This window comes from Onychomys torridus, chromosome 2, assembly GCF_903995425.1.
Source record: "Onychomys torridus chromosome 2, mOncTor1.1, whole genome shotgun sequence".
Lineage (NCBI taxonomy): Eukaryota > Metazoa > Chordata > Mammalia > Rodentia > Cricetidae > Onychomys > Onychomys torridus.
The window spans coordinates 166,158,739-166,182,700 of NC_050444.1; the positions used below are offsets into that span (position 1 = coordinate 166,158,739).

At 53.8% G+C, this 23,962-nt stretch overlaps 2 protein-coding genes across 3 annotated transcripts in view; one reads left to right on the plus strand and one right to left on the minus strand.

The window, feature by feature from the left end:
* The window catches only part of Prdm16 (PR/SET domain 16), a 321,449-nt gene extending 304,678 nt beyond the window's left edge, over positions 1–16,771 (minus strand). For both annotated transcript variants that reach the window (XM_036179796.1, XM_036179797.1), the window contains exon 1: positions 16,479–16,771. In XM_036179796.1, the coding sequence (XP_036035689.1) occupies positions 16,479–16,515 (37 nt within the window). In that variant the 5' untranslated portion in view covers positions 16,516–16,771. The remainder of the gene's footprint in view (positions 1–16,478) is intronic.
* LOC118578034 (translation initiation factor IF-2-like) lies at positions 16,670–22,468 on the plus strand. The gene is made up of 4 exons (XM_036178644.1): positions 16,670–16,749; positions 16,896–17,539; positions 17,631–17,788; positions 20,435–22,468. The coding sequence occupies exons 1-4, from the start codon at positions 16,670–16,672 to the stop codon at positions 20,453–20,455; spliced, it is 903 nt and encodes a 300-aa protein (XP_036034537.1). The 3' UTR covers positions 20,456–22,468.
* Positions 22,469–23,962: the final 1,494 nt, after the last annotated feature.

A 23,962-nucleotide genomic window follows, 5' to 3' on the forward strand; every position in this document is an offset into this window, starting at 1 on the left:
AACAATTTCGCCAGGCCTGGCTCAACCAAGGGCAGCCAGACCAGGCTCCCAGACCACGTCCTTCGGTGGCAAAGCTCCCAGTCTGCCCTCTGCTGCCAACCAAGCCATGCTCTCTGCACCTGCCTGGGGACACCAACCAGAGTGCAGACCAGCCTTCTAAGAATGGACCAGAGCTTCCACGATGAAAGACAGGAAGAAATGTACTTCAGTGCAATCTCTGCTTTCCCTACAAGTACATTGGCATGAGAACTACCTTGAATTTCAGGTTTTCTTTTTCCTCCTTAAAAAAAAATGTCATTGAAGATGGATGATGCTGCATCTCTCTTGGAGAAGTCCATCACTCAGCTGCTTCACTCCTGGAGATTTCGTTCCCATTATTTTTTGTGGAAATCTCCAAGCCGGACACATTTCCATAGAGCTTTTGCCTAATTAGCAGCCATAATTCATAAAACTAAGGAATGTAAACACCAATAGAGTGAGTCAAGAGTTATTATATTTCAAATAATTGAGCCACTGCAGAAGAACCAGTGGCTGAAAAAAAAAAAAATCTCCACTCAAAGGGCTCCAAGTAGAGGACCAGGAACTTGGACTTGGGTTTAGCAGGCCCAGTCTGTATACATCACAGCCCTGGGAGAACTCTGTTCATCTGCAGCTGCCACTCCTGAGCAAGCTCAGCTCGGGAAATGCTCAGGTAAAGAGGCTGAGGAAGTAAGCATGCCAACAACTCCAGCTAGTCTAGAGTCTCCTGTGTGGACTGAAAGTCCTTGACAGCAGTCCTGGGCTACTGTTCTGACTGGGCATGCCAGGGCCCCTCCTTTCATCGCTGAGCAGAGATCAAGGCAAAGGGAATCCTGGCCTTCAACAGCAACTGCGGTGGAAACACACAAGCCTAGGGTCTGCACAAGTCACAACAGCGGAGCTGGATTAGGCCGTGGCCTGGCTGGGACAGCATGGGACCCTGACCCAGGCAAGCATCTTGGTAGTATATAAAGACTAAAAAAGCATCAAGTGCCCTGAAGAAATGTCAGGCTTCGACCTATCCTTCTGTCCTAAAGAAAAGGAACCTGATGTGTGAGCCAGAGGAGAAGAAAAAAAAAAAAGTCATTAATGGGCCCTGTCCATTCTCCATAGATGCCACATGCCCTTCACCAGATCCTGGCTGCCAGTGTCCTTGCATTCACTCTGAGGCCCCTGAATTATACTAAGGCTAAGTGGTGGGCCATGCCTAGACTATGGCCACTGCAGTCAGCTTGAGCTCTGGAAAAGCTACTTTGCCACCATCTAGTCAACATGGCCACAAGTTTGTGAAGCACATAGCCCCAGAAACCCTTTCAGCAGGCAAGGCTCCGGTAATCCCTGGGGAAAGGAATCTGACCAAAGACCTGCCACCTGCCTACTCTAGGACCCCAAATGTCAACCCAGACAATGTGCTGCTGAATTCTCCATCATGGCCTCCAGGAGAGTGGGTCCTTGAGCAGGGTGATGAACAGGATTGCCTTGAGGCAAGCTCATAAGGCATGTCACTCTTTGGGAAGATGGAGCTCCATGAGGTTGTGGCCTGGGGCACATATCTTAAAACAGGAGGTGTCAGGACCCCATCCAATCTGCCTGAGCCCCAAGCCTATGCTACAGTCAGCTAGACTCTTACAGCAGATGCTCCACAGTCTGGGCAGTAGGGGCAGGGAGTGCTCCACTGTGGTTTGTAGCTATTCTGTGAGTGAAAGCCACACCTCTGTGGTATTCCCTGGCCTTGCTGGCAGTAAGATAAAGCTACATTCTTGGCTGCAGGATGACTTCAGTCTAGAGAGGCCTAGTCCCCATTACCATAGCTTTACCAGGCCGTGGGCACCAGCTTCTGACCAAAGCTATAGGTGGCCTCAGTAACACCTCTCTTCTTGAGGCTTCAGTACACAGTTATGTCCAGATAGTCTGGGTACATTTTCTGGAAGATTAGATGGGTCCTGAGCACCAGCCTTGGGGCTTAGATATGACCTTAAGCCACCCCTAACAAATATGGAAGGACAAAGAACAGGCAGGAAAATTGGCCTGGAGATTCAACAGGACCCTTAGGCTTCTCATCCCCAGTTTGAGGGTTTGCTACCTGGCCACAGTGTCCACCAAGCCCACCCTGCATGCTCCAGAGATGCCTGAAGCAGTAGTCGGGTAAAGTTCTGCCAGCTCCCTCTGGATGTCTTTCCAACCACTTTGGGATTTTTTTTTTCAGGTGACAAGAGCTCTGAGTAGAGGCAGATGTGGCTTCAAATCAAATTCTCAAGGGCAAGTGCAGAATGGACGGTGCCTCCCTAGCTCAAATGTCCTGGGACAGTGGCCTCCGTTCTGGGGCTACACCTCAGGTTTCGGAGACAGAGCAGTCACAGAAAGCAGTCCATTTTATCGGCAACCTGCACAGCTCTCCATTGCCATGGCCCCTCACCCTGGCATTCCGTGCCTCCCAGGGGGTGCAGATAATCCCACAAAGGGCCTCGTGCCAGAGTCTGGACACTGGAAAGTGCTTTCTCCAGTTAGGAGCTTTTGGGTTTGCTGGAATCTTCTTACTGGGCCCCAGGGTTCAGATCAAATATCTCTTTGAAAGGGTCAGAAGCAACCCCTGTGACCTGCTCTGGTCTGTCTGACACAAGATCTAGGGGGCTATGATTGAGGAGGATATCGCCCTCGACAAACCAGGCTCTGCCAAGACCATGGTCCCAGTGATGAGAGGAGGCAGGAGGAGGGAAAGGCCCATATCATATCCCAACAGATGCCAACACCTTCTCCCTCAGGAAGCTCACAAGCATCTTTCCCATATTGCACCCTCTCTTGCTCTGTCCACAGTCTAGGAGGTGTGGAGACCTAGGAATGGCTGATCCTTCCTGAACATACTCCCATACACCTGATTAAATGGTCTCCTGTGTCTGGTTTATGCCATTATGTCTCTGTAAGCATAAGTCATGGGTGTGCCTTGCATGTGTGCTCAGTAGTGTATATATGTGCCAGCATGTACCTTACATGCACAAGCATTCACAAGTGCACAAGTGCACACTAACTGACTGCCAAGCAGATCCCTAAGTAAGGCTGAAGCATGACACAATCTCAGGAGTGAGACTATTGTGAGGACAGAGGCAAAGCCAGCAAAACTGTGTTGCTCAGATAAACATCCATCCCAAGCCCTGGGAACACACATGAGCAGTGACCCCTGAAGGGAGAGCTCAGGCCTAGAGCCTTGGACCCTGCTCCTCCTTGTAGGGGATACTAAATGCCACCTCTCTTTCCATATGTCCTGGTACAGGGTTTCCCAGAGCAACTGGTATACCTCAGCAAAAGGTTGACATAGTACCTGCGGTCTTCTGTGGAAACATGAGAACCTTATCTGGGATGAACCCCAATCCAACAATACCTTTCCTGCCAAGCCCATACTAATAGTCCATCAGGTGCTCATGACAACTGTCCACAGCCTGGATGGTGGCCTTCCAAGATTTCCTTCCATTCCAGAACAGAACTGACAAAGACATGTGACATTGGATTTCTAACTACCATGTGCCAGTGTAGCATCCTTCACTGGGATGTGTCCAGGAGACTTAGCCAATGAGTCTCACTCACTTGAACTTTACTCACCAAGTTATTTTGCACAAGTGTGTTAACATGGAAATGAAATTCAGAGAGAATCCCCAATTCTGTTCGTTCTCATTCTCTCTCTCCCTCTCTCTCTCTCTCTCTCTCTCTCTCTCTCTCTCTTTCTCTCTCTCACTCACTCACACACACGTGCGCACACACACACACACACACACCTTCCCTTAGCCAAAGAATATTTCAGAAAGCCAAAATAGCTGCTAACAATGACAACCTGGCACCCCAGGACAAGGACTGTTCAAGTGTTCTGGTCATTATCACAGCAGAGTCTGGCCAGGCTCTCTGCTGACTCTTACATAGGCCTCTGCAGTCTCTTCTCTGTGTTCCTCTGTATTGTTCAGATATGTCAAGCCCAAGGCAAAGATGAGCATCAGCGCCGGGGAAGAGGAAAGGTGCACTGGGGCAGCAGCTCAGTCACACATCCTTGTTCCCCTTCACCATCAGCAGGCACTGGGGCAGAGAAGGCGAGTCCATGCCTTCATGTGCTGGCAGTTTGGAGGAAACAGAAAAGAAAATGGGCCCTGGCTGTGTCTGGTTGTCTGGAGGCCTACCTCAAGGCCCCAGGGAAGGAGAAATTTGCGCTGACTTGTAGCTTCTCACTGTATTCTGACCCAGCGAGGGAGGAGCCTAAGGTAGCATACCCAGATACTGACCTGAAGGGCTGTGGGCCCAGGGACTATAGCTAGTACTTCCCACCTCAGCACTTAAGACGAAATATGAATTCTTGGGGCTCCATCTCTAGCAACTAAACCCAGCTTTACCCTGGAGCCATAGTTGAGATTCCATCACCTTACGTTCCTGGCAGATGAGCAGTGCTCCCATCCTAAGGGCAGGTCAAAATGGAGAGGGTGAGCCACTGACCTTCTGACATAGGTCAAGCAGCCCAGCCCTACAGTAGCACCCATTAGATCCCAAATGTCACAGAGAATAGAACATATCCTCATGGGAGGGCTTCTACTTGGGCCTTTATGGCCACCTTGACCTGAACACATAGGAACCATTCAAATCACACCGAGGCCAAAGAGCCAGCCTGCTGCCTATCCATCTAGTTCTCATTATTTGGTCCAAAGTCAATCAAAGTGGTAGACTCCTGTGTTGAGTTCAGAAAGCAAAAGCCAAGGGCCATCTTTGAGGCTGAAGATGGTGGACTCAACTCAGAGATGTCACCGGAATGGCAGATGGCCCATATATTGGACGTGATGCTCATAGGGGTCTTATCCATACCTAAACAGGTGCCAGGTCTCGGCTTCTTCCCCAGGTCTTGCCTGCTGGCTCTGGAGCCCTCTGGCCAGACAGGGGAGGGTAGTCCTTGGTGTTAAGTTTTGCTTTTACATATTCAGTAGAGGGCCAGAGGCCTCAAGGAGGGGGTTAGCTAGCCTGGCCTGCTCAGTTTCTATAGTCTGGCCCTCAAAGTGTCCTTCCCCGTACCTGGGCCAGGCTATGACTACTCCCTGGTGACCAACACATGATCAGGGTACTGGAGACCCAACTGTCTTGCCATAGCCAGCCTTGTTGGGATTGTCTCTGGCTACTCCTCCTTCCCACAGATAGGGGACTACTATGTACTCCTCCCTCCCAGCCTCCAGCCCAGGTAAGACTACACATCTATCCAGATCCTGATGTGGGCAGACTAGGGGCTGCATTCTTCTTTCCATGTTCTGTCTGGTGAGTCAGGGAGAGGAACTCTCCAGGATCGCAAGGCCCAGGCTCCTCACCTCCTACCCCCCACCTATGGTCACCAGCTCCTGTTCCCCTTTGAACGAGGGTAGTCTGTCGGGATGGAGGCAACCTAAAACCCTGGGCAACAAGAGAGCTGGGACAAGAGAGAAGAAGGGTTCCCTATGGAGGCTGCCAACACCAGGAACCAGGTGCAGCCAGGCGGGCGGGGGAGGGTGCTTGAACTTGAGGCCACTGGCACCATCATTAGCAGATGAGATTCAATTCCAAGCTGCTGCTTTCAGTGGCTTTACCTAACCTTTGGGAAGGTAAGATTAACACCTCGGATGGAGGGAAAGTTAAAACTCAGGGCCTCTGCTTTGCAATTCTGATTCCCAGTCCTGAAACTGGAGAGTGTCTCCTGGGGCTATCTGCACAGGCTTCTGAGCACTTACTTTCTACAGTTTATAGAACTTTCATCTTAAGGGCACTCAGCCAAATGTGCAGCCACCAAACTGCCCCCTCCACGGTGCACTCTCGTACACATGCCCCTTGAAAAGTCTCAAGCATTAGGGATCAATGCAGGCTTTCACTGAAGATGCCTGGCTCCTACAGGTTCCACAAGGACTTTAAAAATCTTCCACCTGCCACCTTGACTTGTTGTTGCCACCTGCCTGGAAGAAGCCATCCAGCATGTATCTCTGCACCAAATCCAAAGTAAGTCAACCTCGCTAGAGAGCAGCTGTCCATGCTGACACTTGCCTACACACCGGCTGCAGGCATGGGAGCAGGCCCTCAGGATTTTCACAAAATGGACGGGTGGCAGAACTGAAGAGATAATGAACTTTGGGCAGTCTGAGGGCATCACCCAGCACAGCAAAGCAGCCATTATGTTTTAAGTCATGTCAAATCACTTCCAGGGAAAAATTGATCTGTCTCTGATAGTGTTTCCTCCTGCTAACATGATGAATAAATAATTAGCTGCATCATCAAGTTGTTTCATTAAAAGAAAGTGTCGAGGTGGGCCGAGATAGAAACACCGATCAAGAAGACCAGAGCCAGCTGTAAATTCCCCCGTGCCTTATGACACCATTTGTATTCTGTCAGTCACTAGCTCATGTTCAGTCTGAGCTGGGAACTGAATACCCTATTCAAAGGGGTACTCACATGGCATGTTATTGCAATTTAATATTTTCACACAGGGACACGTCATTATCTCGCAACCTGACACTGGCAGCATAATTCTGTAATTTTTCTCAATGTGAGCACTAGGGCCCTAGACTGTCTAAACAACCCCATCTCCCCTTTGTTTCACCTCAGGGCCGAAGAAGAGTGCTCACTCACAGATCGCCGCGGCCTCTCTTCCTTTCTCACGACAGTCAGCTGCCAAGCAGTTCTAAGGGCAGGCCTAGCACCAGCTGCTGGCAGCTGTCTCCACACCTTGCAGACCTAAGGGCACAGGGTTCCCTGAAACTAAGCGGGCAGGGAAGCAAGCAATAACTCTGGAAAACAGAACTATGGCACAAATCTCATTCAGGCAGATCTTCCCTGGCACACCAGTGTACATGTGTATGTGCAGACGTACAGCACACATGTACATACCTGATGTGACTACATGCTGTATGGAGAGTCTCATCATGTCCACCAGATGAAGGCTCCACCTTAGGAGCTACATTTCTCCCCAGCACTGTTGACTCTGGCCAGCAGAACACTCTGGTACTTCAGGAATGTGTCAGCTCTTCCAGGAATAAGAGCCTGGGAGAGACCTGGAAGAAAGGCCAGAAACTTCCCAGGGAGCCACTGACTCAGATACGCAGGTGGCAAAGAGGACGTATGCACTCCCCGCTCCCACAAGCCAGGCCATGTCTCTGCTGGCTGCTGCCACCTGAAGCCATGCTATTCTATTTGAATCAGTAGGTATTCTCTGGTGTCCACAAGGGACCCAGGACCTGTAGGAAGTGTGCTGATTGCCTGCATGCTGACAACCCAGGAACCCCATGTGCTGAACCTGGAGCTGACCTGGCAGAGTGGCCAGTGTGCTAGAGGGCTGACCTACAGTTGCTTCCTAATGTGGCCTGGAATGCTATCAAGCCAGCATATACCAAAGATGTCAATTCTGAGCCCAGTGCAAACCTCATCATGTGGCTTTTCTTCCATGTGGGGTTTCGACAGAAGCTCTGGGGAGGGAGGAGGCAATGGGGGTGCCAGAGATTAATGTCCAGGCTTTCCAAGGCAGCTCTGTCCTCTTCCTCTTTGCCCTGAGACTGCGTGATCTCTCTGTGGTCACCGCTTGGGCTCCTCCAGTGAACATAATTTTCATTCTTTGTTTAAATGTTTTATGGAGTGATGTGACCGGGCCTCTCTGAGGAGACTGTGGCCGCCCGTTGGGCAGATATAAATGTCTGAGCCTTTTCAATTCGTGCCCCTTTCCCTCGGAGACCTGGCTGCAAGGAGCAACCAGAATCTATTATGTAAATCTGCATTTTGGTGTAATATCGACTGTCAGTTTGTGAATATAGACACGGGATTAAACTGCATCACAGGAGAGAGTCCCAATCGCTTTCAGGACCCGCTTTCAGGACCCGTTCTTCACGCTGACCCAGTCCCACTCTCTGCAGAGATACTCAGTCTCCGCCTGCCCAGGGGCTAGAGAAGCAGTGAGGCTCCCCAGCAAATGTCCTTCCTTCTCTCTTTTCTTGTGTGAAGCAGAGGTGGGGCCCAGACATCCTCCACCAGCACTGGTCAGGGGTGGTAAGAAGGGAAGGTGGGAAGCTGTTGGTCTGGCTCAGGCCTTCTCCCCACCCGAGCAGCCTGAACCTAGAAGCACAGACCCTGGTACAGAGTACCCAGAATTAAAGGCAAAGCCAGGCCTTTAATTCTGTGGGGAAGGACCTCTAGTGAGCCAAGTTCAGACACAGCTCACAGCCGACTCATAGACCTTGTGCTGGGCTTCTAAGAAAGGTGAGCAGGCCTGTACAGCGATGGAACTGCCAAAGCAAGCCAAAGACTCCCACCCTGCAGGACCTGGGAGGCCTCTGATAAGGGAAGAACTGGCAGATGCCAACAGCTGTTTCAGCCCAAAGGCAGATTTAATGTTGGAAAAGCTTGCTTGGCTGAGACGGAAAGGCAGTGGGATGTGGGAAAGGGGTAAAGGGAGCTAGCTTTGAACCCAGTGAGCCCCTCTGCACACTAGGCCCAGACACCTGTACCTCTGAGTTGGAAAATGAAAGAAATAGTGAATTATCTGTGTTATGTTTTATTTCAGGACGTGGCTAAATGGCCAGAGTACAGTGAGGCCCACAGTGGGTACCACAGCTGTCCTGAGCTGATGGTGGTCTGCACTCTCGGCCTGACCTCAGTGCCTTCCAGGATAGAAAGCTAAAGAATGACAAGGCCATTTCCAAACATGGGGGTGGGGCGCTCTGAGTTCCTGTCAGATTTGAGTGCAATACTGGGGGCCACAGCATCAGCCAAACAGTACACTGGCCCTTTCTGGGTCCTCTCAAAAGTGTTTGGGGGCAGAGTCAGACACAGAGATGCAGCAGTTAAAACTGACTTCTATGAGATTTCACCTCTTATCTGGCAAATCCCAGCTGCAATGAAGTTCGGGGATCACAGAAGGCCAGACAGTTCACACAGCATGGGAGAAAAGAGAAGGTAGTCCCCAGTATGCTCCCCTAAGCCTGTGCAGTGGGGAGTGCTGGAGGCCAGGAGAGGCACACATGAACCCTCATGGGTAGCCTCCAGAGCTTCTTGGGACAGGCTTAGATATTGGCACTAAGCATTCGGCTTTGTTATTCTTTCTAAAGTAGGAAAGTAGACAAAGCCACTTACTTCTCAACTCGACAGTGTATCAACTGAACAGCAAATTGCAGGCATATGGAGGTCACTTCAGCGGGGACTGCTCCCAGAGCCAGGGATCTGGGGAGGCCTACACTAGACACAGCCCAGACACTCTATGACCCAAACCCTCTACCAAGACCTAGAGATGGCTGTGTCTCCCCCAAATGCCCTACCATCAGCCAATATTGAATTCATATAGAATATTCTATGTCGGGGGTGGGGGGGAGACAAACAAAGTCTTCCTGACTCCATCTAGATAAATCAAGAGGCTGAGGAAAAGGACTGAAACATTCTCAAGTAGGCCCAAGCAGAATTACCTATGAAATCCCCGAGGCCCGGGAAACCTTCTCACATCCCAGTAGCCCTTCTCCCTGAAATCCTACTCAATCATCTGGTGCTTTTTCTTCCCAACAATGTCTCATAGAATGCCTGGGCAGAGAAAGGGACACATGTCCACTACCCCAGGAGTCACAGCTCTCCTGCCTCTGTCTGGAGATGGACTCACTTCAAGGCCACACTCTGCAGCCAGGCTCCATCATGCACAGACACATCCTTTAAGCAGCCGCTATACTGGCAAGGGAACAGACATTGAAGGGGCTTCCACCCATTCTCTCAGACCACCTAGAAGCATAACTCAAAAGCTGAAAGAAGCAAGAACCCAAAGAGCCCTCACCCACTCACCACTCACCCACTCCCTCCAAGACCCTCTGATTCTGCTTCAATGCACATCGGTAGGAGTAAGGAGTCAGCACCACTCATCACTCCTCTCAGCAACTACAGACTCATCTTAGACTAGACCAGGACTTCCGCAGGCAACGTAGATCCAGCACACTACATGAAAACACACACAGGCACAAGCAATGCTCCACAGAGCACTGACCCAGAGCAAGCCCCATTTTCTGATGCACGTATTTTTCCACTGAACATCATCACTCCCCCTCACCAAGTTTATTCGGCTGCACCCCCATACTGGGCTCAGTCTTTGAGGACTGCATTTTTCTTGCCCTCCCAAACAGCAATCTAGTGTGAACAGCGGCATCCCTGCTTTCTGCACTCAGAAACAGGATATGGCCAGTTTTGCTCCCATACCTACAAAGGCCTACACATATGTGTATCAATTTTCCTTCCCACCTGAGCCAGAAGGCTGAACTAACTGTCCCATGGAGTGCCCTCTGGCTGTAGTGGGTTTCTCACAACTCTGTGTCCACACCCCATACTCTCAAGTGTGGGGCTCAGGCCAGAATGAAAAAGAGATCCTGTCTCCATCGGGTGTGTTTAAACTCGGGCTTTCCTACTTCGGCTTTGAGGGATGAGCACTTGGGGTTGGGATTGTGTGAATGTGTATGGGAGAGTGCTGAACCATATTTAGACAAGATGAGATATTCACCAAGACCAGCCATGTTTTAAAATGATTATAAATTATTTTAACAGTGCATTTGCAAAGGGTTATAAAAACAGCCATAATATATTTTTTTCCTTAGATTCTAGAATTACCAGTATGACAGCTAATGCAATAATGATTTGTTTCAAATGCCAGTGTTTAAGCTGCATAAAGCTGATTTCAGACATTTTTTCCAGTAGGCCACATTGTACTTAATGAAATTAAACACACCAATCGCATTTGTCCCCAGGGGACGAGGAACTGAACACACCACTGGTTTATTTTTTTATTAAAATAAATTGCAGCCGGCAAGATGGACTAATTGCATACAGAATTGAAAAAGAAACATTCCATTGATATAATTAAGCCAATTTTCATGGACAGAAATAGTTATAGTGGATATAAAATAAGCAAAGCCTTCACCAGAATCTGCCTTCCCTCCCCCCTTTTTTAACACAAAATGTTAACTATTAAACAAATATGTACCTCAAGTGGCCAGCACTCCCATCTTCAGTTTGCTCAGGGCATTGTTACTCTTCCTCACGAGAAGCACCTCCAGGGAGTAGAGGATCTGAGAACAGTGAGTGGTCAGACGGGGTGGGGAGAGAACACCCATCCCTTGATTCAGGACCACTAGAGTGGAGGGACTCTGAGCAGTCACAGTGGCTCTGGCCATGAGGTCCCAGCCAACAACCACCATTGGAGGCCTTGCACGGGCCCTGCAGCTCAGGTCTGCTGTGATAGCAGCAGCAGTATGGTGTACCACAGCTCCCTAATTACCTGAGGAAGATAGGTGCATCCCCCACCCCTGTAGATTGGAGGTGGGGGTAAGCAGGCATTCCCACACTGCCATGTGAGGTTTCTGTACTTGTGCTGGGCAGAAGGCAATGAGGGGGTAGGGCAGGGTTGTCCCTGGTCAACACTGGCTACCTAGAATCTGACCTTGGAGAGGGTACCCACGACAGGTGAGGACAAGCTATGCAATCATTCCCTGGAGGGGAGAGTCCAGTCCTGGGCAAATAGGATTCCAATCTGCAGGCAAGTGGGGGGTAAATCCGATGGCTGCATTCACGGGTTATTATGCATGGAGTCTGTCTTAAGAACAGACCACAGTAAGCATTGGTCGTGTGATGCTTTAACCCTGACATGTTAAAAAAAAAAAAAATTAGTTAAAACATTATGGAATTAACTATAGACTGCAGTACTATACTGAGAAACCCTGAAGGTTTTGAACTTGACATGTAAAAGTATGAATTACTGTACCTATCCAGGGGTCTCTAGGTACCTCTGGAAGAGGTGTCTCTTTGTTCCATACTTTTTCCTTTCCTTCCCTGGGCAAGTAAAGGGGATGCTGGTTCCCACCTACCCAGGAGGGTGGCAGGCACCCACAGGCACTTTGAGGGTCTGTCCACAGGCTGGTGCCACACAGAACAGGGGCAGAGCAACTCACAATGCAGGCTACCCTCCACCTTGTTTTCCGGATCACTCTCCCCACTCCAGTTCAAACCCGGGCACGCCTGTATGCACTCCAGAGTGCAGGTTAGCCAAGGGAGAGTAAAGAGAGCATTACAGGCAGGACCTTGACTGGGGATTTCTGGGTCAGGTGGAAGGGTCTGGAAATTCAGGCAGGAACACCCAGGAAGCCAGAAGGTGGCCTCCAAGTAGAAAGGCACTCTTGCTGTGGTGTCTAGGTCAGAGACGTTTAAGTTGGCAAAGTGCAGACACTTTCTGCTGCTGGCTCCATAGTTGTCTATGGCTTTGTGAGAAGGGAGCTGGGAGACACCTGAAGAGAGTGTGAGTGTGTGTGTGGGGGTGGGAGTGGCAATCTGAAGCAGGCTGCTGGAATCTGCACTCCCAACCCTAGGCTGCCTTTCAGCAAAGCTGAAGCCCAGAGAGAGACAGAGAGACACTGACTGACTCCCTCCATCTCAGGAAGTTCTTTCCTGAGGGAAAGTGCTAACGCTGTTCCCCAGAGCCTTCTACCAGAGCTTCGGGTTTTGATTCAAAACCTGATAAATTGTATTTAATGCTATTTGAAATTTTTTAACGAAATTACTCAAAAGATTTCTAATCCTGGATAATTTTGTTGTAACTCTAATTATACATAACCTTAATTACCAGTACCAGCCCCCTCCCCCAAGGATCCCTAATTGCCTCCTAATTGAATAAAACAGAGGGCTAATCATGCCCCACCGAAGCCCTGTAAGCAGTCACAGCTGAGGCAGGCCGCCCTGGGGGCGGGGGAGCTCATTGCCACCCTTACACAGCCTCTAAAAAGAGAGAGAACTTAGTTGTCTGTCCCTAGCACTGCCCAGGTAGGGGTCTGGGGGTCACATAAACAGGAGGAGGAAAGGCTAGATCTAATCCGCACCTGTTCTTCCCAGGCTTCCAGACTGCACCCTGGGGCACAGTCTGAGGGGACCTCCCCAGCACGTGCTTTACAAACTGGCAAGACCTACACACACACACGCCAGGCCTCCGACCCGACACCAACCAGGGGTCTCAAAAGCGAGGCCTGTGGCACACAGTGCAGAGCCTCAGGGCACACTGGCCACCAGCCCTGCACCCTGGCTGCCCCTCCACCAAGCATGCTCCACCTTTCGCCTAAAGCGGGCAAGACAATCAATTCCCGTCCACAGGTTCCTGCTGCTGTTGCAGCCCCAGAGAAAAGATTGTCTCCTGGGCTCTCACTTCTCTGGAGAGGGTAGAAGGGCAAGAGTGAGATAGCATAGGCCCCGGCTTGTCTCAACAAGGAAGGGCCTAGGCCTTGAGCTGGGCCTCCAGTCCTTCAACCCCGACCCGTTTCACACAACTATCACACTGAATCAGCAATTCCACACCCCAATACATACAATACTCATACAAAGTCCCACACCCAGCAGGGTGGGATGCGTGGTGTTTGGAACCGCAGGGTCTGTCGCCTCCACAGAAATCAGTTCTCCAAGTGTGGTCTGGTGGGGTTCCGAGCTATAGCGTCCTAGTTGTGCTAGGTAGTTACCGAGGTCAGGAGGGCATCATCACCAGCCAAGCCCCTCCAGGCCACCTGGATCACAGCAGTGGCAAGAATAAACTATTGCTAAGAAATTCGTTTTTAAACGTAGGGTCAGGACAGCCTCAAGCCCAAGTTGAGTAAGGGGACCCCTGCCCTGAATTGGCTTCACTCTGCCCCTGCCCCAGGCTTAGGTGAATCATAGTCCCCAGTGGTGGTGCCTCAGACACCTCTATCCTTAGAAAGCTCAACATAGGTCTCTACTCTGGGCCCCTAAATTCTATCAAATGGGGGCACCTAAAAGACCCAGCTTGAGTAAGCCAGGCAGACAGAGGTCCAGAGTAGCATTACCAAGAAATACAAACGAAATTACCTCAAGATGCACATCCCGACAGGCCTCCCAAGCCCTGTGTCCTGAGGTCACATCCATTGGCCCAGATGTCCTTCTCCCCTCAGTAAGGTCTCAGTGACCGCTCAAGGGCCCACAAACAAGGGCAGTGCAAAACCCTGAACCGCCTGACCTTGCTCCTTCCCCTTCCCCTGACCCTACTGGCCAGCCTAAGAGGCAGCTGGGCTGGCTGCTGAATACCTGCTTATCATCCTTGTTTCAGGTAATGGAGTCAGGTGCCCAGAAGCCTGCCACATCTGCTTAAAATATTGTCTAATGAAATCCAAAGGTCCTCAGTAGGCCCTGAGCTGTCTTCATCCCGAGCTGCCTCAACCACCTTCTTAAGGGGGCTTTGGTGGCAGCAATACTAAATCACATTGCCTGGAACCTTGTCTCAGGGTGACACCCAAGCGGGGACTCTGGGCAGCTTCTAAGGACACCGGGCAAAGAGAAGCCTCAACAGTACACTCCCACCGGCTGTGTCCTCCAGTTCTGGGCTTCCAGGAAAGGCCTCAAGACCGTAGCCGGGAGCCCGTTCCGACCCTAAGTAATGCTGGGGCTGGGTAACCTTCCCCACCTGGAGGTGGAGCAGGCGGAGAGCTGAGGCCCAGTAGGGCGCCGACTGCCTGTGGACCTCTGGGAAGTTTCCGGGGCCGCGCAGGGTGCGCTCAGCCAGTCTCTCGCTTGCAGCGAAGGCGGCGACAAAAGGAACGCAGTAGCTTTTACCCGTCTTCTCCTTCCAGCTCTGGGTCCTTCCTCTGCGAGAGCCTGACCAGCTCAGCCTGCAGCAGGGGGTTGAGACTCTGAAAACTCCACGGTGCACACTAGGCGCCTAACAGTACACAGCACACCCGCTCCGTGCGTCGTGGATAGTCACGCAGTATGCACACAGCTCATTCGTATCCTCTGGGCAACTACTGGCCTTGTTCGTATCAAGAGGGGTCAGAGGTCATGGGTGGCCCAGGAGGCCGAGGTCAAGGGCAGCTGGCCAGGGAGCTTGGCGGGAAAAGGGCTCCTAACCGAGGGGCCACGAACCGCAGAGCCCAGGGAAGCTTGTTGGAGGCTGGAAGTTGCTTTTCCCTGTAGGATGGGCGCCCGGCCTAAGAGAGTCGGGACCGCTGTGGGGCCAAGTTCGGCGGGGTCCTGAGCTGAAAGCGCCTGGCTTCGGAAAACTATCGCAAATCCCACACCCGTTGAGCTCATGCTTTTTAGAGTTCGGCTCTGGAAGCTGCGAGGCCGAGCCAGGCAGGATCCGGCCCTGGAGGGGCAGACCGAACTGCCTGGTGATCAGGCAGGGACGTCGAGCCAGCGTGCCGTGCCGGGCGCCCCTTTCGCGGGCCCGCGGTAGAGGAAGGGGCGGCAGGGATGAGCGACTCGTATCCTCTGCGCGCAGCGCTCGCCGCTTCGCTGTAACCGGGCCATGGCCCGGTCTGTTGAAGCCGCGCTTCCCCTGCCGCGGTGCAGCCGGTCCCCACCTGCTGGCTGCAAGGGCCGAAGCCCCTGGCCCGATTCGTAGAGGATGGCGCCGGCGCCGGCGCCGGGCTAGGAGGGCGCGCGGGCTGCTCCGAGGCGCGGTGGCGGTGGTGCGGACGGCGGGAGTTCGCGGGCAGCGGTGGGGACTGGCCCGCGGCTGGCTGCGCGCAGAGCCCCAGGCTCGGCCCAGGGCGGAGCGAAAGAGAAAGTAAGACCCGGGCCCTGGCAGTCTGGCCGGGGCAGTTCGTCCCTTTGGGCCTCACGGGTGCCAGGGAGACCGTGTGCGGGAGAGTCGGAGCGAGGCCAATTGGGGAAGGGCGGCGGGTCGTAAAGCGGCTGGTGGGGACCCTGCTGCGGGAGGCACCGGCACAGGGCGGCCCGAGCGAACTGCCGGAGTCACAGAGGAGCGCCGGCCACCACGCGGGGCACCACTTGGGAATAAACTTCACCACCACAGTTCCGAGCGCAGGAAAAAGTCTCCATGTTGCTTCCCCAGCGGCTGCGGCCGTCCTGCCTGCGCCAACCCTGCCCTTGCTCCCGGGGAGCCGGGTGGGCGCCGGCTCGCGCCCCCTCCTCCGCCCCCTCCCCGGCTCGGGGTCTCCCTCCTCTGAGCCCGGCTGGCGGACGCCAAAGGCGGTGCTCTAGCGCCCACTATTTCAAAAGCCCGGAATATGATTTGACCAGGACTGAGAGCCACTCGGAGAGAGAGAGGGAGAGAGCGAGCGAGAGGAAAAGTTACTCTCCCCTTTCGTCAACTTTTCGCTAACTTTCGCTTTTCTCTCCCCTCCACCCCCGGCCCTCCCCCTCCGCCCCCCTCCCCGGCCCCCACCGCGCGCCTCGGGTTCCCGGGCCCGAGCGCCTGACACTGTGGGGGGGAGGGGGTTCGGCGGGGAGGGGGCCGGCGCCTTCGGGGAGCGCGCGGCCCGGGCGCCCCGAGCCTCCGCGCCGAGCCCGGCCGCTCCGGAGCACGGGAGGCGGAGCAGCCCCCGGGCCGCGCGGTAGACCGGGGGGCCGGAGCCACAGGCGCGCCGACCGCGCCCCGACGCGCACCCCTGGCCCGGGTACCCCGGCCCCGCGGCCCGGGCCCGGCGACGCGGCGCGGTCGAACGCGGGAGACTTACTTTTGGCTAGCTTCCTCGCCCTAGCCTTGGATCGCATGGTGTCGGCTCGCGGAATCTCTCTCCTCCTCCTTGAGCCCAGAAGCAGCTACACACTATCTTCATCTCCCTAGCATTGTCAGTTTGGACACCTTCGCACATGCGCACAGAGCACTCAATCTGACACCCCTCGCCGGGGCCAAAAAAACTTTGCAATGTGTTCATCATCCTCTTCGTCGCGCCGCCGCCGCCGCCGCCTCGGCGCGGGATTGGGGGGCTCTCCGATGCCTTCTCGGTCTTCACCTCACTTCTCTCTCTCCCCCCCCCCCCCCCCTTTCGGCACAGCTCGGAACTGGCCCTTTAAGAAAACATTCTGTGCTCGTCGCTCCCGCCCGGGGCCCGCACCCTGGACACTTTAAAAGGACCCAGGTAGCCCTGGAGGCGAGGTGACCGTTCCCCCGCCCTGTCCCGCGCAGCGCTGCGGCTCCTGCCCAAAGCCGGGCGGAGAAGGAGACTGGCTGCTGCAGTTTTCTGCGCGACTTCCTCGGATTTCCCCACAAACGCGCTGATAGTTCGGACGCGGGTTCGGGCTGGTTTTTCTGCGTTTTATTGCGTTTTATTACTAATTAAAAAGCTTTCGTTCGCCGTCGCCCCAGAGCGCTCTCCTCCCGAACTCCCCTCGGTCCCCGCCCGCACCCCGAGCTCGCGGAGGGGGTGTCGGGGCCAACGCGCCAGAACCCGGCTCCTCCGAAGCCCCCGCCGGCCGCCGCCCCCCGCGGGCCTCCCGCCCCCGCCCCTCCCCCTCGCCCCCACCCTGTGGCTGCAGCTTCGGGCTCCGAGGCTCAAAAACAAACTGCCGAGGCGCCGCCAGCTCGGTGCTCTGCCACCGCCCGGGACGCCGAGCGGCGTTGGACCCGTCGGTCCTCGGTCGGGCGCGGCGGCTGAGGGCAGCGCGCCCCGCGTCGGGGGGCGGCCGTACCAAGGCCAGACGTCTTGCCCCGGGGCGTCCCGCACCCCTGCGCCTCCGGGGTGGGCCCATGCGCTCCGGTCTCCGCGCCCCGTTGGGCTGCGGCTGCGGCCCCCAGGTGAGTACCGAGTGCGGAAGCGCCGCAGCTAGGCCACTTTCGGGAGCCGGGGTCCGTTCCAGACACATCCATCAGGCTTCTCCTGGCCCAGGTGCGATTTGGACCGGAGAACCCAAGGCACAGGTGGAGGAGTACGAGCTGGAAAAGATCTGGCGCTTCTGTCCCCGCAGCCTCCAGACTCGGAGCTCAAGCCGGCGAGGGGCCTGGCAGAGCAAGAGCAGGGTGGCCCCAACTCAGAGGCCTAATGGGGTGAGTGTGGATTCCTCCTGAGAGTATGGCTACAATTTGAGTTTGAATTGGAAACAAACGGAGGCGCTGCTGGGGCTGGGTCACTGCCCTGGGCGCCCTTCCCGGATACCAAGGTCCCTCCAGGCAACAAGATTCAGATCTGTCACGGTGTCACCTGAGCCTTAGCAGGGGTAGGCGCCATTTGGGTCTTTTGCCTCCCAGGTGGGGCTTCTCGCCATCCTCACCCACTCTTTGTTGTGCAGAAAACTAGTCTTCTAGGACTGAAATCTGCACACCCAACTCCAACCCCATTAAAACGGCAGTCCCCAGAGAGCCTTCCTATAGACCCCTTCATCCAATGGAGAGTGCTGCGGGGCCCAAAGTACCCAGAAAAAAAGCCCCAGGGCAGCAGCAGCTGTGTACCAAGCCTTCTACCAGAGGAGTCACTTCCCTGCCGAGATTCAAGTCTCTGAGGAACCCACAGCTCTGGGTGCCTAGCCCTGCACCCAGCTGGCTGTGCAGATGGAGGCCTCTGTTGTGGAAGGATCTCACTCTTCTCCCTTTCTGGGGCTCTCTACCTGGGCTTAGTCACACATCCGCTCGCTCGCTCGCTCGCTCCGGGTGTACAGTACTGGGCTCTGGAGGTCTTGGTGAGGAGTTTCCATTGCAGACTAAGGTAGTACTGCCGCTCCGGTGGGCCCTGTATCTGCTCACCCTCACGGCGGCGAGGTATGACAGAAGGAGCCCGAGGGCACGGCCTGTGGGCTTAGCCTGACTGGAGTTGCACACCACAGAGTGCTCAAGGTCACCTCAGGTGCCCCTTGGTCACCTGTAACCTCAAAGGAGATTTGGAGAACACCTGAAAGATACGAAGACGCTAACGAAGAGCTCTCTGCCACAGAAGGGCCCTGCCCTTCCCCTACCCTAGCCCAGCCCGGGCTTCTTTTTCTCTAGTCTTGTAGGCTGCCAGAGCAGCCCTCACCCCACCCCCAGGCAGAAAGGCCTGGCTTCTAGGGTGTTCTGAAGTTTGATGGAGCCCTCCTATGATCCCCATCTCTGCTCTGGAGGACACAGAATTCTGGCCAGATTGGACCAGATCAGCCTAGGATGGGAGCCAGGAGCTGACCCTTGGCCCGTGGAGGTGTGAGGAACTGGCAGCAGCAGGGCTTCCAGGCTCTTGGCCACCACCCTCTGAGCTGGGGAGATGGCCTGCCGGGGAGGAAGCCTAGGAACCAAGGATGACTCCCTCCTGACCAAGGAAACCCCCAGGTGCTGCAATGGCCCTTCAGTTCAGGACTTCCAGGTCTTGAAAGGCTACTGCACTGGCCCTGGCCAGGCCCTGCCCCCACGTGGCCAGACTTAAAAGCTGAGAGGTCAGACATGGAGGAATTTCTCAGTGAGAGTGGAAAAGCAAGGAAAAATCGGACACAGGTCCCCTTGGAGGCAGTTCTGTACCTCCACTAAGAAATTTTTTAGCAAGGATGGGTGGGGGTCAACACTTAGAGGAACAAATATAGGCGAGTGGAGGTCCTGTGGAGGAAATGGTTATCACTAAATGTTTTCAGAACCACTTTTTTTAACTGAGTCAAGCTCTGGGGAATTTGGAGACGGTGCACTCTATAGTGAGAAGTGCTGCCCACTTCACTGTAGGTGTGTGGGGTTGGCCACATAGCTCCCTGTGCTGGACAAATGCTAATATGGCCAAGTTCTGTGGGGGAGGGGTATGCTAGAGAAGAGACTCCCACCAATTTCTACTTTGTTCCATCCCTTATAGCCAGCTGAGAAGGAGGGGTGTAGAACCAGAACAGATCACTTCTGGGGACTGGAGAAGGACCAGAAGAGGTCCTCGGTCACCTAGAGAGCTCTGATTCCCTAAGTTCCTTCCTGCTTACTACTGTGTCTACAAGGTCCCTTGGCTTAGCCAGGCCCTGTACCAGGCCTCTAAAGGAAGCCAGCTTCTGGAGAGGTACAGTGGTTAGAACATCACCTTTATCCCTCTCAGATCCTTCCCGGGGTGGGGTGGGGCAGAGATTCACTGCAGACCCTCATGCTGCCTTGCTAGATGTGGCTCCCACCACAGTTTCCTGTTATCACCTGCCCCTCTTTTTCCTCTATGCTCATGAAACTCTTCCATGAGCTCTGGAATTCAGCCTCCACGTGCTCAGTTCATAGAGCCGCTGCTGCCCTTGTGGAGCCTGTCCGGTAGCAAAGAAAATAAAACCACCGCTCCTTACAGTTGCCACGTGTGCTTCCTGGGAGAGCTGGAGGTGTCACTGGGGGATCTCAAACACACCACCAGTCCTCACTCTTTCCTGGCACATGGGCCACCAAGCAAGGATGGATGAGAGTCTCTTCACCATGGAGGTGTGTGTCTTTGTTGGAGGTGACGGTTGGTTACTATGGCATAGATAGAAAAATAGAGCAGAGACTTGGGCACTGGGATGTGGGAGTTGGGAATAAAGTCACCTTCCTGCCTGAGGCAAGAAGGAGCCTACCTGCAGATTGGTTCTGGCTTGGGATGGGGGTACAAAATACCTAAGGAACTGTCCCCACCCAAGCCTGTGAAGTGGCCCCAAATGAGTGACTCCGCAGCACCTGGCCTGCATTGTAGGTGCTCTACCCTGGAGCTGTTTTCAGACACACCCCCTTACTCATCTGTCCTCCTAGATCCAGGGAACCTTGATGTGACCTGGATGACCTCGAGAACATGAGGACAGTGGTCAGAATTTCTGTCCAAGAGGTTCTCTATGAAGATTTGGGACCTGGCAGGACAAAACCAGTTCCTAGGCTCCAAAGTGGGTCTCTGGGTAGCGTGGACGCTCTCAACCAAGACTTCCCAGGAATATAACCTTGTAACCGATGTTGAACAAACCTGGGATGTTCAGAACAGACTTCTTTGGATCACTGGGTGACTTTTGTCCTTTCTTCATTGGCAACATCCCGGAGGCCTGCACAGGCATCCTTGCAAGGGTGCTGCAGCTGCCTGGGGACTCCAGCAAAATCTCTCTGCCAGACTTAGGGTCCTGAGTCCCTGCAGGGTTAATGTATAGGAGACAATTTGCCATTTGCCTGCATACTTGGCAGTGCGGGCAGTGAGGACATGGTGGGAGGAGATTGTTATGTTTTGTCCTAAAGCACTGAGATCGGGACTGAATCCCCTCGTCCTCTCCGTTTGAGTCCAGGAGGGACTTAGCTTTGATATTTTTCGAAAACGCTCTCCAGAAGGCGGTGGAAGCCCCCAAGGATTCCTTACACCAGGAGAGCTCCACGTGCGGAATCAAGTGTGGAGAAGCCCCGGGCTTTTACAACTGTGTTGGGGCTGTGGCCACCGGGAGCAATAAACGGAATCGGTTTCTCGCGCTTTCCCTCTCAATCCCCAAACCTTCGAAAATCCACTAACGAATCTGGATCTGTGGCTTGCGCCGCTTGTGTCCTTGAGGCATGTGCTTATCCTCAACCTCGCAGCAGCGCAGCTAGTAGGTCTCTTCCCTTCGCCCTTGTTCAGCAGCAGCAACTTCGTTGCAGGTAACGCCCAGAAGCCCGGGAATGAGCTGAGCCTAGCTAGTGTGGCCGACTGGCACCCGCGTGGCTCCCTAGCGCTGCCACCCTAGGATGCTCCCGCTTCTAGCGAGTGCGAGCAGGGAGGATCGGGCAGCAACGAAAACAAGCTGCGAGTCTCTCCAGCTTGGCAGCCGAGGCTCAGGAGCCAGCCGCAGCGGAGTAGGAGCCTGCCTTCCCTACCCAGGGACATTCAGAGCTGGGTAGAGCAAAGCCACCAAGTCTACGGGCTCATCTTGAATCCGAAACTACATTTCGTTTTGCAAAATCATCTACTACTTACTGATTCAATGGCAAACTGGCACATACTGCTGACACTCAGTTTGGAAACCAAATTTTGTGTTTGAACTTGTATGAGTCTGCACCCCACAGCTGCAGTTGTTGGGTGGGAGCTGCGAGGTATTTCTGCTCCTCTGGTTACCCTTCTGTGACTTGGGGCCACTTCTCTTCAGAGTTCTTGTGTGATTGGCAGGCAAGAACGTTAGTTGCAGAGCCTGGCTGGAGGCTAGCGGGGACGCACAGTGCAGCCCACCTTCCTGAGCCAGAGTTTTAGGCCAACAGAAGTCGTGCTCGGAGAGGAGTTTTCTCTTGTGGCTCTGGCTCTACCTGGCCATCCCTGTGCACTCTCCTGGCTCCCTCCCTAGTGTTGGGTGGAGGACTGGAGAGTGTCCCCTCTTGGTTCTGGAAAAGATTTGTTCTGTTATTGTCCTTGTCTGGGATAGAGTTGCCAGAAAAATTAACAAGGCCTCTCCATCCAGCACTCAAAATCCTAAAGAGGGTGAATGGGGTTGTAGGGGCTGCCTGGAGGGTAACAGCCTACAGATGCTTCCGCTACCGGCCCTCCCCACATACACATCACCCCAATTCCCATTGGCTCTCTTGGCCTGGCATGTGTGGTGGGTACTGGAGAGGGACTGAGCCCAGACTTAGACGTCTATAGAACTCCTTCTGGGGGAGGATGGAAATCCTGAGGAGCAAGAGAAGAGGATTCCCTCAGTGGTAAAACTTCCCATCTTTCCCATCCCCAAGACCGCTGATCCGGACACTGAGAGGAGGAGGAGAGGGGCTTGATGTCCAGGGAGATGCCCAACAGGACCCTCCCCCTCCTTCTCCTCCTCCTCCTCCTCCTGCTGCTCCTCTTCCTCCTCCTCCTCTTCCTCCCCCTCCTCCTCTTCCTTCTCCTCCTCCTCCTCTTCCTCCTCCTCCTCCTCCTCTTCTTCCTCCTCCTCCTCTTCCTCTTGTTCCTCCTCCTCCTCTTCCTCCTCCTCTTCCTCCTCCTCCTCCTTTCCCTCCTCCTCCTCCTCCTGCTTTCTACTAAACCAATAACAACGGAACAGTGGCTGTGGAGACATGAGCCGGCAAGAAAAGGGCAGAGACCAGTATGGCCTGAGGCTAGGAAAAAATTACCAGTTCTGCAGAGTCACTAAAGGTGATGGAATCAGTGGCCCATGTCCTCCAGGGACAAGGTGCCTGCTCCCCACCTGTGCCCAAGCCCCAAGTGGAAAAGCCCAGCAGGACAGAGGCAGCAGTGAATCCTAGGGGCTTCACTTGGTTTCCTGACCTTGGCTCACTGGCATCCTGCTTTCTTCCCTCCTGACTGCCAGAGCCTGGCTTGTTAGCTTGGCACTGAGGATCCTTAAGAAAGGAAGGTAACCTGGGGCAGAAGACACACCTGTATTATTAGGCATGGTGTATCTAAAGCCCCACATGCTACCTCAGGGAGGATTTACTGTGTGTGGAACCTAGGGACTGGTAAAAATGTCTGGGCCTCAGCTTGAGCATACCCTCACTCATGGAAGAGATGGCTTTCATAACTGTAACAGAGGTACATCCTGTATGGGGGGGTGGTGTCTACTGAGGGGGGTTGGGGTGGATCCTGCCCTCTGTTGAAGAAACTATCCTCTAAGCCAGTATAAAGCCATTTTTATTAAAGCAGCTTGACTACTTGCAAGAGACCCACCTGGCTCTGTGGACAGGTGAGAGTAAGGAGGGTCATGCACCTGCATCATCAGAGATTCTGGCCACTCCTACCTTTTGTATGTAATTCTACCCTATTTGCAAGTGATCTCAGAGAGCTGAAGTATAAAGACCAGGAGACTAAAAGGGGGTGGGCAATTCTGTCTGTACAGTCATGGGGAAGTCATCCATTCTGGAGTGAGAATTTTTGGTGGTGCAGCTGCTTTGGGGGGGTCACTCCTGTAAGTAACCCCTCACCTATTCTCTCTTGGTTCCCCAAGTTGGACTTCAATGGGATTCAAGTTTGGAGTCCTATAAGGAAGGAGTACATGTTTCCATAGGAAAAGTTTCTTAAACACCTTCCAAGCACACATTGCACTCCTTCCCTAGCCTGGCAGAGCTAAGATTATGGTAGCAAGAAGACAATTGTTGTCCTGGGTATGTGTGTGGGGGTGGGGAGGGTAACAGGAGGACCAGTCAGATCACACTTCTTTGGGACCCTCCATCAGCTCCTCAGCTCTCAAGAGCTGCTGTTCTCTGGCAACATGGGGTGAGTGCACCTGGAAGTACCCTGGCAATAGCCTTCCAAGAAGGGTTGCACTTCCCAGGATCTCCCTTCAGTTCTGTGGATCAAAGACAGCTGAGGTAAGAGCCCTTCCCCCTCCTGCACTATTTCAATTC